The sequence below is a fragment of the Syngnathus leptorhynchus genome, chromosome 21 (genome assembly GCF_054491065.1).
Source record: "Syngnathus leptorhynchus isolate UIUO chromosome 21, UIUO_Slep, whole genome shotgun sequence".
In the NCBI taxonomy this organism is placed as follows: domain Eukaryota; kingdom Metazoa; phylum Chordata; class Actinopteri; order Syngnathiformes; family Syngnathidae; genus Syngnathus; species Syngnathus leptorhynchus.
The window spans coordinates 3,744,647-3,762,080 of NC_141215.1; the positions used below are offsets into that span (position 1 = coordinate 3,744,647).

The following is a 17,434-nucleotide window of genomic DNA, read 5'->3' on the forward strand; positions in this document are numbered from 1 at the left end:
CTCACGTCTCTCGGGTTAAAAAACAGGAAGTCCATGAAAGAGATGATTGTCTATCCTCCAACAAATGAAGCTTTGTGTGATTTTTTTCAGCCATTTGATTAGCAGTGGTACAGAACTGGCAATCATACAATATTATTAACTTTAATCAATATTTGTATCATGCTTATGTTTTGTATTTACTATTTATATCATCTATTGATCCCTAGAGGGAAATATTCAGATGTTACAGCAGTGAATAAAGTTGAATAAAATTCAAATATTCCTATTTAATAATAATATATTAAAATACCCCCCCGTGACTCAGATATGGTATGTTCCACAGTCCGCATTAATTATTGCTCTACGGCCTCATCAAGGAGAACTTCCCAGATGGATCTGGGATGAACCACTTCTCCCAGCGTTCCGTGTGAACAGCAGGGTACCCCCACGGTTTCAATGGGCCGTTCCAGTGCAGCAGTTGTGCCTTCTGCACGAAGCTCTCGGGATAGCCAGAATCTGGAGTCCAACCTAAACACACACACACAAAAGTATTTTTCATTTCCTTCATCAATTGAGCAATCATGGATGAGCTTACCGAGATGTCTGACGTGCCAGATCGGATCCAGCACGGTGTATTTGTCGTGAAAAACGATGAGCATAGGTGGAGTGGCCACACCTCCTGCCATAGCACTGCTGTAGATGTTTAGCCTGGTTAAAGAAGAAAAAAAATCATTATTACAGTCAAATTAATTGTGTAAGTACACACCCTTGTTCAAAATTTGTTCTTAATGTATACAAAGGGGAGCAAGACAAATTATTTCCTACTTGACATTGTCCTCCATGTACTTCTGGAGCTGCTTGGTGATCTTCTGCTTTTTCCATTCACGAATATCAGCCACAAACACACCGGGATTGAAGGAGCAATCGTTGGGATTGATGCCAAGGTTCCTCACTTCTTGTTTTCTGTAGTCCAGGTAGCCCATGTAGGTCGTCTACAAGGGGGAAGCGGATGTTGACTTTATTTAGCGGAGTGGGATGCTAATTTATCAATGAGCCTTACCTGCATGCCGACGCTACGAACCATCTCGTGAGTGGAAGGCAGGTCACAGTCGGAGGCGAAAGCAGCAGCGTGTTGCGGTTTTAGTTGGATTTCAAACAGATCCTGAATGTCACCTTAGTAAGGTAGTAAAAAAAAAAAGTAAAAAAACTGACCAAATCAAATAAACAAAATCCCGCCTGAATATACCCTGAACAATGATGTCATCGTCTAAGTAGATGACCCTCTCGTGGTTCATTTCAAGCAGTGGTAAATAAAAGCGCACAAAGTTGAGCTGTAAAACAAAGATGTCAACATATTTTAGTTATATCTTGAGTTTTTGTTTTTTAAACAAACTTACTGGATGTAATAGATCCGGTCTGGAGGAATCAGGCTTCACTTTCCCTTTCAGAACCATTGGATTAAACTCCAAGATTTTATATTTAATGCCTTTTAGTTGGCTTTCCTCAATGTAACGTCTGAAAGGAACATAATGAATATGTTAAATTTCACAATAGAAAATACGGTAGATAGTTTTGCTAACGAGGCCCTACCTGATAAGTGTAACGGCGTCTCGTAGCGTGACAATATAGAAGAGCACATTAGCATCTGTGTTGCTACGAATGCTGTTGATGGTCGCCATGGTTGCGCCCATGCGCTCCTCCGAAGCGCAGATAACCACAGGGATGACACGATCGATTTTTTTCGACACGACATCACTCAGTTTCTTCCAGTGAGCTTGAGAGAAGGAGTAGTTATTTGTCTAAAATTTGTTCGATTTTTCTTTTTTTTTTTTTTACCTGAAATTTTGTGTCGATTGGAGGTTTTGTGTAGCGAGCTGTACAGGACCAAGTACAGCATCAGCACCAGGATTACCAGCAGGACCTGATTGACTGACACAGGGACAACTATTTGGCACTTTTGTGAACATAAAAAGTCTACACACCCCTGTTCACATGTGCTGTTAAACACAATTTGATTTCAAAGTTGTTGTTTTTTTTCCATTGACCTATAAGTTAGTCAACACAACTAACAAAATATTACAACAAATTTTATTCTCACTTTTTCTCAGAAGAGCCATCGTTCATGGTTGCGTTTGTGGTCATGTACAAATATCTGTAAAAGAGAAGAAAAAAAAAAAAAGATCTCTCTCTGTTTAATAATGATGTGTGGTGTGTATCACTTGGTTTATGGGGGGCGTGTTGACATTAAGTGTTTCAGGGGAGGGGTCAGTTGGTTGGTGGGGAAAACCAAAGCCAGATGTTTTTGTTTTTTTTCTTCCTTTAGAGAGCTCTATTACTTCCTTGCAATAATAAACAAATACAACTCATAACCTCTTATAATCGTATTTTATCATGTCAAGTTCAATTGATTGTTTTCATTCTTCTTTTAAAAGCTTGTTAACATTGCTTTTTGAATTTTGTAGAGTCAAATGAAACTCGAACACTCACTCAGCAGGACACATGTGGTTGCTTCATGTGTATCTGGTTTGTTTGTCATTGTTTTAAGCTGCCAAAAACATCTGGAACTGGTTAGGTTGGGAAACAGTCCCCTTCAGAAAGCATCCAGAACCAACCAGCAATGGAACAATTGTTCTTGGAACATATCCGTGCATTTTCTCCTTAATTTACACGAGTAGATCACTAAATCCACACTTATATCCACATATATAAATATTATTAAAAGCATATTAAACGTCAACTAATAAAACAGTCTGTGCGTTAGGAAAATGACACAACACACTTTAAACTTACACAAAAACTTTGCTCGCACAAAAAAGCATTGCGACTGTATTGGCAATGCTTTCTCCCAATAATTGCGCAAAAGTTAATGAAAGCATGCAATTTTATGTTAAATACAATAAAAAAAAATTAAATTCAATATTTATGCCTAAAAAGCATAGTAAATTCATCACAAATAGTATTAATGCAATTTTTTTTTTTGTGCGTTAACCTATAGATGCAAGCTGAATTTGTAGTCTTTTTTTTTTCTTTCTTTTTTTTTCCATTTGCCTGGAGTAGCACATTATGTTCCCTTGGTGACACTGAAAGAAAATATCAACACACTACCATATAAAATAGCATTTTCACAATGTAGAGGATATTTAAAGGGTACTTGCCAAAAGGAAAGGGGTCCAGCATAGTGCTCAAGATCCCTGTCGAAGAATGAAAATGCCCAGTAAGACCAACCCTCCCACTTTACCATCATTATTCCTCCCCTCTTTCTCCCCCTCAATGGAACTGGTCCCTCTCTCATCCGCCAAAATTCAAATTATTCTCTCCCATTTGCCAGAAGAAGGATTAGTTATCCCCGTTTAATTGAATTACTTTTTGAAACCTAATTTACAGCATACTTTTTTTTCCAGTACATTTTCTATTCAGCTGTATTTTTTTAAATACAGTTCAGTTCTATTTGAATTTGAAGTACAACACATATGTATAACATGATATATTTAGGAATTATTTGGTTTTAAACATTGAAGTGCGCTTTTCTCTAACTTTTATGTGCAAAGCATTTGAATTCAATTCGTGCAAAATGTATTTTTTCTTTGGAAATATTCAAACGCAGTGTTATTTTTTTAAACTGTGCGTCATTTTAAAGTGATTTACAATAATAAACGATTTTATAAACAATGTTGGCAAAATCAGTCCTAACAACTACATTACCCACAATTCATTACGATGCTTGCTGGAATGGCCGATTTAGCTTTATTCGTTGAAAGCCCAACCCTCCAAATGTATAACTATTTGCTAGTAACGTAATAATATTAACTATATGTAACATATGATGTAATATATGTGCTACAAATACTCCTAACCCAATCAATTGAATCGATGTTTTAAAAGTCTGTGGGTTCATAGTTGCTCAACGTTGCACTCGCCTGGATCGTCATGATTGCTGTCGTGAAGCACAAGCAAATGATTTCAAAATAGACTCATTGTCCTTTTCCAGAGATCTTTTTGAGAGTTAGCTGACTTTACAATCAGCATGGACGAAGATAATCTCAAAATGCTAGTGAAACTAACCCAGGGTGGACAATTTAGCTCTCTGACAAAACACATGAAGACATGCGGACTAATGGAGATTTCCCGTGACAAACACTTTGGACGGTCCGGAGATTCTCTTGCACACTACGCCGCCCGGCATGGACACTTGGACATTTTAGACTTTCTCATAAAAGAAGTGGGCATAGATGTGGAAGTCAATAACAACGACTACAAGCGGCCGCTGCACGAAGCCGCTTCCATGGGCCACCTAGCATGTGTTCGATATCTACTGCAGGAGGGAGCGCAAGTGGATAGTTTAAAGAAGGCGGATTGGTAAGAATTGGTTTCATAAATATTGCTGTAATCGTTTCATAAACAGTAGTATATTCTATAAAGATGTAACATGTGTCATCTTCTGTCAACTCCCTTCGATAGCTCAGTTGGTAGAGCGGAGGACTGTAGAAGCTAACGCTGAAATCCTTAGGTCGCTGGTTCGAATCCGGCTCGAAGGAGAGCAATGTTTTTTATTTTCAAAATGTAATTTACATTTATATACAGTAAGTAAAATCATAATTAATTAAGACTGAAATTGGAGTAAGAAACTGGTTTGGACATTACACAGAAAATTACATTACAGCATCAGGTATTTTTTATCACATTTGATAAAAAAACGTCAATATCTTAATAAATAAAAATGACATATTGTGTATTTAATAAAACACATAACCGTGATAGCTTAATGCTAAGACATAAACGACTAATATTTCTGGATCTGAGTTATTATGCGTTTTCTTCATTTATTTTATGGGTTCTTGCGCCCTCTAGTGGCCAAGGTACGCACACCAGAAGGAAAGGCACAATGCTTATCTCTAACCTTTGTGTTAACATTTTGTGTCCTTCCTAGGACCCCTCTGATGATGGCCTGCACTCGTAGGAACCTAGACGTGATCCGAGAGCTGATGGAACACTCCGCGGATCCGCTCCTGAGAAACAAAGATGGCTGGAACGCCTTCCACATTGCCTGCAGGGAGGGCGATCCCCTGGTGGTCCACTTTCTCCTCGACGTTGCTCCAGATGTGTGGAAAAGTCAAAGTAAAACATGCAGGACACCTCTACACACGGCGGGTGAGCTGTTCATCCTGGAGATGCATCACAGAAGTATTTGATCATTTGATTTATTTCCTTGTGGTCTACAGCTATGCATGGATGTGAGGAGGTTGTTGGGATCTTACTTGAGAGGTAAATTGAGCCGAATCCAAAATTCTAATGTTGACACATTAAATCATCTTCAATTCGGATTTTAATTCTATTTTTACATCTGTTTCTTGTAAGTGCTGCAACATTCACTCACTTGAAACCCGAATGTGTTGTCCAGATGCGACTACACCCCAGATGAGAAAGACAGCTGCGGGGTCACACCCTTCATGGATGCCGTGAGGAACGGACACATTTCATCGGCGAGGCTTCTTCTGGAGAAACACCAGGTAGCATCATTGCGAGTTGAAATATCATATCTCACATATTTATATTTGAGCCAACTTGTCTGTTCCTTACTGCAGGCATCTGCTACAGCATCTGACATACTTGGGGTCCAGCCAGTGCACCAGGTGGCCGTTACTGGCCAGGAGGGGGCGCTGCGGTTCCTCGTAAGGGAGCTCCACGTTGACGTCAACCAGAAGGCCACTGGCTTGCAGCTCACCTCCTTGCATTATGCTGCCAAGGTAGAGTTAAAGCCAAGTTGCAATTTTATTCACTGTTCTTAAATATAGAAATAAAAAAAAAATCAAATATGTTGCAGATTGGATCAAATTGTGTCAAAATGTATGTTGCGCTTAAAGTGACAGCCCTGCTTAATGAAAATATAATATATATGTTTCTTTGTGTGTGTTTAGGAAGGACATGTTTCCACTTTAAAGACTTTATTAGATTTGGGAGCAGATCTTCACGTTCGAGACAAAAAGGGCAGAACAGGTAAACAGCAAGTGTGAGAGAAGTTAACCAGAAATGTTCTGCTTCCTTGCATTCCTACTTCATACTAGTTTTACTTAATTATGTTTTTGGTTCCCCCCCAGCCCTACACATGGCTTCCATCGGACAGCACGGGGAAGCCGCCAGGACGCTGCTTCAGCTCGGGCTCAAAGATTCCCAGGATTCATCTGGCACGACGGCACGGCAGCTTGCAAAAAAATCTGACATAGTCAAAGTCTTTGAATGCAGTTAATCAAATCTACTAAAGGGCATTATAATTCTAATGTAATAAAGAAATAAACATCAATGGTTTTTTTTCCTCCTCATCTTAAGTCGTTGAAACAACATTTCTAGGAACTTTTAGTTCTTTGTACTCTTAGATCCTGGAATTAGAAGATTTATTAATCACAGAAAAAATATTCATTCATAATGTCATCTTGTCAACGTCACATGAGCCGTGATTGGTTGATACGTGGCGTAACTGTGATGTCATTTTCAGTGGACAGCATATGACAAATGCGTTTTTAAAGGTATTAATTGTACATGAAAAATAATAAAGGTATAAAATTATTTGTAGGTAAAATATTAACTTTTTACCACTGAAAATTGCTACATAAGTAAAATATATTTTGAACTTTTATTTTCAATAAAATGTCAACGAATGACTGTATTCTATACAAATATCAAAACCACCCAAAAGTCTCAACTTAAAGAAGTAAAAGAAAAAAAAAACCGTCCGATTTTATTGTTGTAACCAAACCAAAGTTGAAACATTTTAATCGTAATATTAGCCCGTGTGCTAACGTGTCGTCAACAAGTGATTGACAGGCGGAAGACCACGCCCCACCCAGTCGTCGCCTGACGCTGTCTGAGCCTTGCGCCCACTCAGCTCAGCCCCTTCCCACTTCAACCCTGCTGGATATCCGTTTTCTTCTTTCCCTACCAAGGCTTTCCGCCATCAAAACCCATTATCGAAATGAATGAAGAATACGACGTGATCGTCCTCGGCACCGGTTTGACGGTGAGGAAATTCTTCAACGAGTCCGCTCCGTTCGCTTTGGAAGCGCTTTGCAACCTGTTAACACTGCTGTTAGCTCTTAAGGCTAACTGGGCCTAATTAGCATTAGCCTCAGCTAACGGTATGTAACTAGCTTAACAAGATAATTTAACCGTCTCCAATATCCTGTAATATGCATCAAAAGTATTCGATTTAAGTTTAGTCGCCGTTAAAAGTATTTTAAGACTCGAAAGTGTTGCTAGAAACCGGTTTGGTGATAGTCTCGCCCTATTACTGACAGAGCTCACCTCGTCGGGTAAAGATTAATCGTAGATTATTAGTGTGCTAACATTAGCTCATCTAATTCAAGGTAACTACGAGTGGTAATAACGATGCGGAAAAAATGTCCTCTTGAACTTGTGTCGTGTTAGTGTAACTCGTTTTTCTAATGGTAGTTTCTTGTCATTAATAAATGACAGTGAATACAATTAAATCTGACCACAAAACTCGACAGTTGTTTTGAAACTTGTAGCCAACCAGGAGGAAACAGGTAAATTCAACTCAAATGGCGACGACGTGTAATAATTATGTTGTCAGCTATTTTTTTTTTTCCTGTTGACGTTTTGTTTAACTTGAGAGCCTGCCAATGAAGGTATTTGAAATGTCAAGGACAATTGTTCTGTTTCATAGACTTCAAATGACCATAAGTAATATGATTTGTCGTTTCATTTAAACTAAGGAATGACAGGAATCAAAATAGTGTGACTACAGTGTTTAAATGTGTTCACTATTCAAGGAATATATAACCAAGAATAAAGTTAAATTTCATCTCCCCAAGTATGATTAGAATTTATTTTTCGCGTGCTATTTCTTATGTATTGATAAATTCCAGGAGCATGCAACCAAATGAAATTTTAAGTTTGTCGGCCATTTTATCTCGAGTTACTATAAATCTTACAATTTGAGTATTAACTCATTTTACCATTTTTTTTGTTCAATTCAAATGATATCCACTTAAATATAACGTTACTAGTACGACAAATTAGCTGACTTTTTATGTTTACTTGCCATCACTTTTTCTATCCACCCATTATTTAAACCGCTTTTCCCCACGGGGGTCGCGGGCGTGCTGGAGCTTAAATCTAAGTCTAATGATGGGGAATGTTTCTAGTAAAGGGTGTTTAGATAAAAATAACTTTAATCACCATTCCCAAATTATTATTTAGCTTATTTTCCAATGCCAATTCATGTGACTAGAAAATTCAGTGCATCTACTCAGAAGGAATTAGATACGTGAAATGTCCATTGTTTTTAAATTATTATGTTTTCCGTATCAGTGTTAAGTACAGTACTCATAACGTCATAGTGTGTGACAATAAAAGTGTAATATAACGACAAATAGCTTGGTTTTTACTGTTAATGGCTGACGCATGACAGGGCTAATCCCGTGACGATTGTGGGACTGGAGCGGTCTTTTAGGGGCGGGGCTTCTGTTTGAAAGCAGGAGTTTATGGAGAATTGTTACGTGCATTAGATAACACGTTGGTTAATCTGAAAGGGGGTGGAACACATCACAAGGTATCGTTTGAAATTGCACTCAAAACTAAATCTTCTGCATGCTACGAGAAGTCAGGAAGTTTCGCCTTCCTGTGCATTCACTTAACGTGGCGGAAAGGAAGTGAAAGCTTGAGGGAGGCGCTTAGGTCATAGAGCAAAAAGTGAGATGTTGAGCTGTCATGTGCTTTTTTTTTTTTTTTTTTTTACTGGAGAGCAGCCACCTCCCGCCTAGTTTGCTGTCACTTTATTGGTCGAATGTGTGAGATTGATAACCTGTGATCTCAATGTAGTCACTTCATGGCAGAAAAGCCCAAAGGAGAAAAGTTGACCCTTTTTTTTTTTTTTTTTCTGGCTTCCAATAGGAATGTATCTTATCTGGAATCATGGCGGTGAAGAAGAAGAAGGTGCTGCACATGGACCGCAACTCTTACTACGGAGCTGAGAGTGCCTCCATCACGCCTTTGGGTGATGTAAGCCTCCTCTGCTCCCTTTTATTTTTATTTCTTTTGAGACATCAAGACAAACAAAGGAAACCACTTTTTTTTTTTTTTTCTTCTACATCCTTCCAGCTCTACACACGCTTCAACCTTCCGGGCAAACCTCCTGAGTCCATGGGAAGCGGTCGGGATTGGAACGTAGACCTGGTCCCTAAATTCCTGATGGCCAATGGTAGAACTTCCTCCGCTGCATATTTGTTTGGACATTGGATTGTCAAATAAGAAAGTCGGCGCGAATAACTTTCAAAGGTTTCCAGTTGTTTGTATAAGCCATCCTTTTCTCAGGTCAACTGGTCCGCATGCTGCTGATCACCCAGGTGACCCGCTACCTGGATTTCAAAGTGATCGAGGGCAGCTTTGTGTACAAGGGCGGCAAAATCTACAAAGTGCCCTCCACCGAGTCTGAGGCTCTGACCTCCAGTAAGTCACCGCCCAACGTCGGCTCCGTCATCACCACTTTCGCCTAGCGGACGGTCCCTAAGATGTCTCCATAAATGTGTCAAGGTCTGATGGGCTTGTTTGTGAAACGGCGCTTCAAGAAATTCCTGGTCTACGTTGCCAACTTTGACGAGAACGACCCCAAAACCTGGGAGGGCATCGACCCCCACAAGACCACCATGAAGGCTGTTTTTGAGAAATTCAGCTTGGGCGAGGAGGTCATCGACTTCACCGGCCACTCCCTCGCTCTCTACCGCACAGATGAGTCAGTAGTCTTTGCAATTCTACAACAGAGCCGTCATACATTCTTTTAAGACACCATTGAATTTCATATTATTCCCAACGACTTTCTTTTCTTCCCGTTCAGTTACCTGAATGAGCCTTGCCTTGAAACAATAAACAGAATAAAGCTTTACAGCGAGTCCCTCGCCAGATACGGCAAGAGCCCGTACCTTTACCCGCTGTACGGCTTGGGAGAACTGCCACAAGGCTTTGCCAGGTACGAAAGCCATCGATGATAATTAAAGAAAAAAAAAAAAAAAAGTCTTTTGTTGATTTTTGGCCATGACTTGTTGACCATTCCAGGCTGAGCGCCATCTACGGTGGGACGTACATGTTAAAAAAGCCCATTGAGGAGATCGTCATGGAGAACGGGAAGGTGGTTGGAGTCAAGTCGGAGGGAGAGGTAAGCACGCCTCACTTGAAAATAAGTAGATCAATAATTAATGTGTTCTAAATTTGAGTCTGCGTGGTTGTGTTTGTCTTCCAGTTTGCCAGGTGCAAGCAGCTGATTTGCGACCCCAGCTACTTTATGAATCGCACCGAAAAAGTGGGCCAGGTGATCAGGGCCATCTGCATCCTGAACCACCCCGTCGCTAACACGGGCGACGTCAACTCTTGCCAGATCATCATCCCCCAGAACCAGGTCAACAGGAAGCACGGTGTGTACTCCGGCAATCCAACACACGGGTCAAAAGTCCCGAGGCAAGCGGCTTGACGCGACCGCTGTTTCTGCATCTCTGCTTCCAGACATCTACGTTTGTATGATCTCCTCCGCTCACAACGTGGCGCATGCCGGCAAATACATCGCCATCGCCAGCACCACGGTGGAAACCAACGACCCCGAGAAAGAGATCAAGCCCGCTCTGGACCTGCTGGAACCCATCGAGCAGAAGTTTGTCAGCATCACTGACCAGTACGCTCCAACCGACGACGGCACGGAGAGCCAGGTACTTTTTTCGTACGCTAGCGTGACGTTCCTCCATTTGTCGAAGTTCCTCATTCAAACGCCGCTCCGCGTAGGTCTTCATCTCCCGTTCGTACGATGCCACCACCCACTTCGAGACCACCTGCGACGACATCAAGGACATCTACCGGAGGATGACGGGCTCGGAGTTTGACTTTGCCGAGATGGAGCGCGGGAAAAAGGACATCTACGGGGACGCCGCCGAGTAGAGATCGCCGCCGCTGCCGCTGCTGCAACACACTCCTCAATATCAAAGACGAACGCTGCCCATAATTGAAATCTCACATTGTATAGAATGAATACCTTCTCTAAAAAAAAAAGATTACGCGTCGCAGGAATATGTGGCGGTCCGGTGGGAAGTTGATCGTCTAGAATTATGTCCTAGTTATACTGAATTAAGTGCAGGGAGGGATCTATGCTTTATTTTCCTCATTTATAATCACTCTCGGTTCACAGATGGAGTAAACAATGATATTCTGTGTTATGATGGGAAAAAACAAAACAAAAAAAAAAACATGCAAAGTCCAAAGATGCCAAATTAAGATCAGTACATCATATTTGTTGGCAGGGGGATTGACTTGTTCTGTCTTAAATTGTATTTGAAACTATTTCAGGTATTTCGTAACATCAGGTTGGATTGGTTGTTAAAACGAATAGTTGCAGCAACAATGGCTTTAAGGTTCGGCGGTATCTATTCTCCATTGCAGCCACGTAATATCGTAAAACCATGAAACTACCTGGACCTGTGTTCAACAGCTTGTAAGAAGATGTAATAGTATTCCTGTTTTTGTGCTAAGTGAAAGCAAGAGAAACCGCTTAAGAAGGACCAAATGTGTACTGCGGCAGTGTTTGAATTGAGAAATCTGTAATGTGTCATCTTCTGTTTGGAACAACAACAAAACAAACAACTTGGGCTCCACTGATTTCTGTACCGCAAAGTAAAAAAAAAAAAAAAGTTTGGCAAATATATCTTGGATTTGTTTTTTTCTCCCATCAGTGTTGATTAGCATAGAAATCAAAGCTGCAAAAGCTTTTAATGGATCATAATTTGATCTAAAATTAGAGGAATTTGACCTTTGCACATAATTAACATATCCCTCATATAAGACTTCAACTCCCATAATTCATTGCGTCACTCGGTTGCAGATGGTAAACAACATGGCGGTGACACCGGCACGAAGTTCATCTTTGCACGATTTGAGTTAATATTTTTCACTTAACTTTAACTTAATTCCATTTTCAATTGTTATATTTAGCAAGTTTAATCACCTAACAATGCACCCTCGCCTTCATTTATCCACTTATAAGAAATATGTAGAAACAAGTTGACGAGCATGTGATAATAGTTTTCTGCATAGTGCAACACAAACAGTTATTGCCTTCTTCTTCTTATCTTTATTTTGTGCCATTTTTATTTTGAACAAGGTGTGTGGGCGGACCGGACTGCCCTCCACGAAGCCGCATCTCAGGGCAGGGCTTTACAGTTGATACGTCTGATAGAGAGTGAAGCGTCAGTCAACATAGTGACCGTGGACAACATCACCCCGCTCCACGAAGCTTGTCTCCAAGCTCACTCGCATTGTGCCCGCCTTCTACTGGAAGCTGGAGCCCAGGTTATCCTCATGCATTCCATTTAATATCACTGGTGAGGACTAAGACGGTTTTGTTTTCTTTCAGGTAGATGTACGGAATATCCATGGGAGCACTCCCCTTTGCCACGCTTGCTCTTCTGGTAGTTTGGAGTGCGTCAAGCTGCTTTTGCAATATGGAGCCCAAATCAACCCGTCACTCACCGCTTTGACAGCATCTCCCCTCCATGAGGCTTGCATCCAAGGCATTACGCATCACGTTGACTCCCGTTTGATGTTCCTTTAATATAACACTACTTTCCCTTCTCAGGAAATCCTGAGATAGTGAGGCTGCTGATAGCTAGTGGTGCCCAACTGGAGGCGTATGATGTCCATTTTGGCCCACCGCTCCATATTGCGTGTGCAAAAGCACGGGTGGAATGCGTCAAGGAGCTTCTGCTCGCAGGTTGGAAAATATATCTACAGTGAATCCAAAATCAAGTCAAAAAAATCAATTGATCTTCCCGTAGGTGCCGATGTGAATTCGAGCAAGTTTCACGAGACCGCCTTGCACCACGCTGCTCGACTCGACACGCCGGATGTGTTGGAGCTGCTGGTGGAGTTCGGAGCCAACGCGCATTCTTTGGACAACTTCGGACGTAAGCCCGGCGACTACTCGACACCTGCGTCGCCGTCCTATACCCGTCTCAGGTTTTACGAAAGTGCGTCGCTACTGTCTGCTTGTTGGTAAAAAATAACAAGTCATCAATACATGCTATGTTTATTTGGCTGCAGGAAACCCGCTGAGCCTTCAGCATCTTTGTAGAATCACCGTCAGGAGGGCTCTTGGTACCTCTGCCTCGGTGGTCATAGGTTTGCTGGGCTTAGCTCGTTCCATTCAGAGATATCTCCAGTTTTGCGAACACCCCGCATCACTAGAGTTCCGTATGGATGTTTGATTAAATATACCAATGTACACCAAACACCCACTTTTTGTGATGGTGAAGGATCGAGTCCAGAACAAATAGTGAAAATCCATCAATTGACATTTGTGGATTTTTTTTTTTTTTCAGTTTGTGACTATTCCTCGCAAATGGCAGTTGTTTGCTTTGCGTATGATCTGGTATGTAAATTATTGTCAATATCATTGCAATCCAGTAAATTATCCTGAAAGTATTTTTCCCATCTTTATTTTGGTCATCAAAATGGCAGGATAAAAACTTGGAGTTGGACAAGGGTTTTCTAACGCATAACAGACGGTGACCATTTTATCCAACAACGTGACTTCTTGATGAGGTGCCTGTTCAGTTCTGAATACTGATCCAAATGCTTCAATCTGTGCGGATTTGATTTACAAATGTGAACAGTCAACACTGTAACATTACTATCATGGACAAAAAACAAAACAAAACAATTGAGTACAACTAGTGCTACACGAGCGCCCTCTTGTGGTACGCAAAAGACTCACCGGTCATTTAGTGCGATATTTACCATTGCTTTAGCGCGAATGTGCAATATTTACTCTAACCGCTAAGCCGCGGTAAAGGGTTCAAATTTCTAGATGCCATAAAAACCACAGAAGAAGAAAACTCCCCACATGTAAACAAGAACCTCTTGTTTACAAAAGCCGTCGAAGACGCGTTTCACCAATGGATGCGTTTCCAACCATGGATCAATGTCAAATGATGAAGTATACCAATATCCGTGCGTATTAAAAAGAACTCCGCCGTTTTGAGCTCGATTATTGTGGAAAAGCGATCATCTTATAGAAGAGAAGCTAACGTTTCTGCAAAGGTTACGTTACAGGAATTTGTCGTTTTAGTTCATGGCTTGACATAACCGTGCTGTCAACGTAACCATGCATAATGGCAACACCAAAGTGCACTCCGAAGACATGACATTACAATTACTATGGAAAACAGAACCCCTTGAATCGTATTTTTTTTTAATCATCATAGGTGCAATTAAGTTATGTACTATTATATTGCTTTGAGGACTTGTTTCAGTTGTTGGTAGTCAGTCATGGAATAAAAAAAGTGTTCCTCACTCCTGTCACAAATGCAAAAAAGTCTTCAAAGCAACAAAGACAAGATGATATTACGGAGGACACTTCGAAAAGGAAAGTTGTATGTTTTGTGATGATTCCTTCAAAGCCATCAAAATGCAACCACGCTGTTTAATTAATATTTTAAAGCGTTTGCTACAGGCTGCTGGGCTGAGAGAACTGCGGTCCATGATGCGGCGGCACTTGGTCAGGCTTCCCTTTTGCAGCACCTCATCGATTGCGGCGCATCCGTCAACATCGTGGCGGAGGACTCCATCACACCCCTGCACGAGGCCTGCGCCCGCGGTCACACCCAGTGCGCCCGGCTACTTCTGGATGCCGGTGCGCAGGTGAGCGCAAGTCTCAGCGGAGGAGGTAAATGTTCTTACGTCCTCTGATGGATGTTAGGTGGATGCGAGAAACATGGATGGCAGCACCCCGCTGTGTGAAGCCTGCTCTGTGGGTAGTTTGGAGTGTGTGAAGCTCTTGCTGGAACGAGGCGCCAAAGCCAATCCTGCCCTCACCTCTCGTACCGCCTCACCTCTCCACGAAGCCTGTATGGGAGGCAAGTGGTTTTCACTATACGACTCCCAACATACATCCAAGGCCTCAAAATAACATTCTTGCAGGAAGCTTGGACTGTGTGAAGTTGCTGATTGCTGAGGGTGCTTCTCTAGAAGCGTATGACCTCTACCACGGGACCCCGCTACATGTAGCTTGTGCTAATAAACACTTACATTGTGTGAAAGAGCTCCTCAATGCTGGTAAGCATCACACGAGACATGTCATGATGGAAATTGAATTTTTAGAACACGCAGAACAATTGCGCCAGGTGCCAGAGTGAACGCGCCCCGGCTGCACCAGACGGCACTGCACCACGCCGCAAAGAGCGCACACGTGGAATTGATTGAGACCCTCGTGGAGTTCGGCGCCAACATTTACGCCCGGGATAGACACAATAAGAAACCCGTCGACTACGCCTCGCCGGGCTCACCGGTCGCAGACTGCCTGCGGTCTTATGAGGGTAATGATGACTCAAATGCATCAGAAACCTTATAGTGGCACAAAGTTGCCAGATGGTGGCACTCAAGGACCATTTTTATACTGTCACCAATCAGAAGTAGATTAAAAAGAAAAAAGTTGTTTTTATGTTGCTATTCTTTCCTACAGCCATGCCCATGAGCCTGCAGCAACTCAGTCGGTTGGCACTGCGACAGAAGCTGGGCACCAGGGCGCTGAAGGTTGTAACTCAACTCCAGATTCCAAAGCTCATTATCAGCTACCTGTGCTATCAGTGACTTGAAGCCTGGAGAAGATTTCGATGATCGTTTCAACAACAACAAAAAAAAAGACTGCAAATTCAAGTAAAACAGAAACACTGAGGAAATTCAGCAGACTCACATTCTAGTGAAACAATGTCTTAATGTAATTCTTGAAATTCACATTCACCTTTGAACCCTTTGTGATGGAGGTCTGTGTTTTTTAATTCCTGTTGACTTGATTAACTTATTAAAAGAAGAAATGCACTTAAGATCATATTTAGCTACATAAAATGCACATTTTTTTTTATCATTTCAAATTCATGTTTGTTTTTCCACAAATAATACGATGATAAAGCATAATACAAAAAAATGTTATGCACGTTTGTGTTGTGGCATGTCAATTCTGAAAGTCTTGTCAAGAGAAACAGCTGTGACCCAGATGCTTTTCTTTGTTTGGGATACTACTGTATACTGTAAATGTATAGTTAGAAACCACAGGTCTATTTATGCTAAAAGAAAAAAAAGAGCTAATTTTAGCAAGGCGCACAGAAAAATGTTTACAAATTCTCCGAGGCGCCGCCACCCTCCCTCGTAATCGTCGTCCTTGTTGACATGACCTCCTTCAGGGTGTTTCATAACTGGTCCATTTAGGCCACAATTTATCATAGTGTTGAACTGCAAGACAAATTCAGGACACAAGATATTTGCCGGCATTTATGTAATGGTGCTGTGTTTAGCTCCTTCTGTTTCTCTTCACTTTTATCTTTTTATTGTAGCTAGTATGCCAAGTGGATTTAGGCCTATCTGTTTGATTTTCAATAACTGTCAAGATGCCTGAGGTAGTTGGGTTCAAGGCCCATGATTGTTTAATATTAGAATAGAATAGAGTATTTTTATTGTACATAAGGTATACAAACTTTTTTTTTCAATTTATAGTGGATAAATCTTTGAATCATTTTTGCCCATTTAGGCCACGTAAGCCAATCTGAATATAATTATTTTTGTTTATAATAACTCCTTAACATGGGAAAGGTAGTAGGCCTTCAGATTCAAATGCAAAGCAATGCTCAATGAATATATATAAAAAAAAAAAAATTCCACAAAATTTCCCAAGCAAGCCCTTCTTCTCCTAGCAACAGTGAACCCACTCTTAGCGTTTGGCACCCGCAGATTCGCGTTTTTTGTTTGGTCAAATATTTATTCATTTTTGGGAGATCTGTCTTTGGTAAAATATTTATTCATTTTTAGAAGAGGCGTCCACTCGTTTTTCATTTAAAATACATATTGAATGTGTATTAGGGTTCCCTGTAAAATGTTTACTTTCATACACGTACAATGCATTTCATTGGACGTAAGCCATTCCGCGGGCTTTCCTGCCATTTTCCCTCTGCTGCCCTCCGAGCTAATCGCTATTTCTGACGGTGACCACAGACGAACCGATTTAATAAGGCAAGAAGGCAAAAAAAATGTCTGGAACTCATTGAAGACGAAAGTGAACAGAAGCCAAAACGGGAAAACTAAAAGGTAAAGAAAAGTAACGTTAAAAGGAAGTATAAGTCATTGATAACTTCTGATTAATTAGCTTCCGCGGAAGCTAACCGCGGTTAGCTTCAATACAATATGCTAATCACTAAAACAAATAATTTTATTTAGTTGGACCGCAAATGGTACTTTAAAATAATTTAAACGTACTCATTATGGTGTTTACATGAAATTGGCCTAATTTGAGTTTTTATTACTTTTTGATAGCATTGACATATGATAGGCTAACATTAATGATAGGCTGAGATTTTTGATACGCTAACATTTTCGCGATGTTAAATTTGTCAAGATAATGTTAATTGCTTTAAACTTT

At 40.9% G+C, this 17,434-nt stretch overlaps 6 protein-coding genes and 1 non-coding gene across 9 annotated transcripts in view; 6 read left to right on the top strand and 1 right to left on the bottom strand.

Annotated features, from left to right (window-relative positions):
- Positions 1-236: 236 nt before the first annotated feature.
- glt8d2 (glycosyltransferase 8 domain containing 2) lies at positions 237-3,190 on the bottom strand. Of its 2 annotated transcripts, none has more exons than XM_085902794.1 (10): positions 3,135-3,190; positions 2,078-2,131; positions 1,816-1,908; positions 1,570-1,753; positions 1,377-1,494; positions 1,226-1,310; positions 1,040-1,152; positions 805-971; positions 575-687; positions 237-507 (listed from the first exon to the last, which is right to left on the bottom strand). In XM_085902794.1, exons 2-10 carry the CDS (start codon positions 2,094-2,096, stop codon positions 341-343), a joined length of 1,059 nt encoding a protein of 352 aa, XP_085758920.1. In that variant the 5' UTR covers positions 2,097-2,131; positions 3,135-3,190; the 3' UTR covers positions 237-340. The 2 variants fall into 2 exon arrangements, with proteins under 2 accessions (XP_085758920.1, XP_085758921.1); XM_085902795.1 differs by having other exon boundaries at positions 1,816-1,900; positions 3,135-3,147.
- A 654-nt stretch (positions 3,191-3,844) lies between these two features.
- ankrd16 (ankyrin repeat domain 16) lies at positions 3,845-6,235 on the top strand. Its single transcript, XM_085902793.1, has 7 exons — positions 3,845-4,335; positions 4,907-5,127; positions 5,199-5,241; positions 5,378-5,486; positions 5,562-5,723; positions 5,895-5,973; positions 6,075-6,235. The coding sequence occupies exons 1-7, from the start codon at positions 4,004-4,006 to the stop codon at positions 6,221-6,223; spliced, it is 1,095 nt and encodes a 364-aa protein (XP_085758919.1). The 5' UTR covers positions 3,845-4,003; the 3' UTR covers positions 6,224-6,235.
- Positions 4,428-4,514, top strand: trnay-gua (transfer RNA tyrosine (anticodon GUA)). The gene is given in 2 exon segments: positions 4,428-4,464; positions 4,479-4,514. It is a non-coding gene; the product is annotated as a tRNA-Tyr (tRNA).
- A 585-nt stretch (positions 6,236-6,820) lies between the features above and the next one.
- Positions 6,821-11,674, top strand: gdi2 (GDP dissociation inhibitor 2). Its single transcript, XM_085902103.1, has 10 exons — positions 6,821-6,991; positions 8,887-8,994; positions 9,094-9,193; positions 9,307-9,441; positions 9,526-9,724; positions 9,827-9,958; positions 10,045-10,144; positions 10,229-10,400; positions 10,489-10,688; positions 10,762-11,674. Exons 1-10 carry the CDS (start codon positions 6,947-6,949, stop codon positions 10,912-10,914), a joined length of 1,344 nt encoding a protein of 447 aa, XP_085758229.1. The 5' UTR covers positions 6,821-6,946; the 3' UTR covers positions 10,915-11,674.
- A 145-nt stretch (positions 11,675-11,819) lies between these two features.
- Positions 11,820-13,233, top strand: asb13a.1 (ankyrin repeat and SOCS box containing 13a, tandem duplicate 1). 2 transcript variants are annotated; one of them, XM_085902104.1, is made up of 6 exons: positions 11,820-11,906; positions 12,131-12,318; positions 12,383-12,539; positions 12,605-12,739; positions 12,804-12,995; positions 13,069-13,233. In XM_085902104.1, the coding sequence occupies exons 1-6, from the start codon at positions 11,852-11,854 to the stop codon at positions 13,230-13,232; spliced, it is 891 nt and encodes a 296-aa protein (XP_085758230.1). In that variant the 5' UTR covers positions 11,820-11,851; the 3' UTR covers position 13,233. The 2 variants fall into 2 exon arrangements, with proteins under 2 accessions (XP_085758230.1, XP_085758231.1); XM_085902105.1 differs by having other exon boundaries at positions 12,804-12,932.
- A 634-nt stretch (positions 13,234-13,867) lies between these two features.
- On the top strand, positions 13,868-15,958 carry LOC147040174 (ankyrin repeat and SOCS box protein 13-like). The gene is made up of 6 exons (XM_085902106.1): positions 13,868-13,977; positions 14,480-14,667; positions 14,726-14,886; positions 14,951-15,081; positions 15,150-15,341; positions 15,488-15,958. The coding sequence occupies exons 1-6, from the start codon at positions 13,923-13,925 to the stop codon at positions 15,613-15,615; spliced, it is 855 nt and encodes a 284-aa protein (XP_085758232.1). The 5' UTR covers positions 13,868-13,922; the 3' UTR covers positions 15,616-15,958.
- Positions 15,959-16,940: 982 nt separating this feature from the next.
- Positions 16,941-17,434, top strand: part of mkln1 (muskelin 1, intracellular mediator containing kelch motifs) — a 73,944-nt gene continuing 73,450 nt past the window's right edge. Inside the window, exon 1 of the mRNA XM_085902097.1 lies at positions 16,941-17,103. The gene's annotated coding sequence lies outside the window, so the exon portion shown is untranslated. The remainder of the gene's footprint in view (positions 17,104-17,434) is intronic.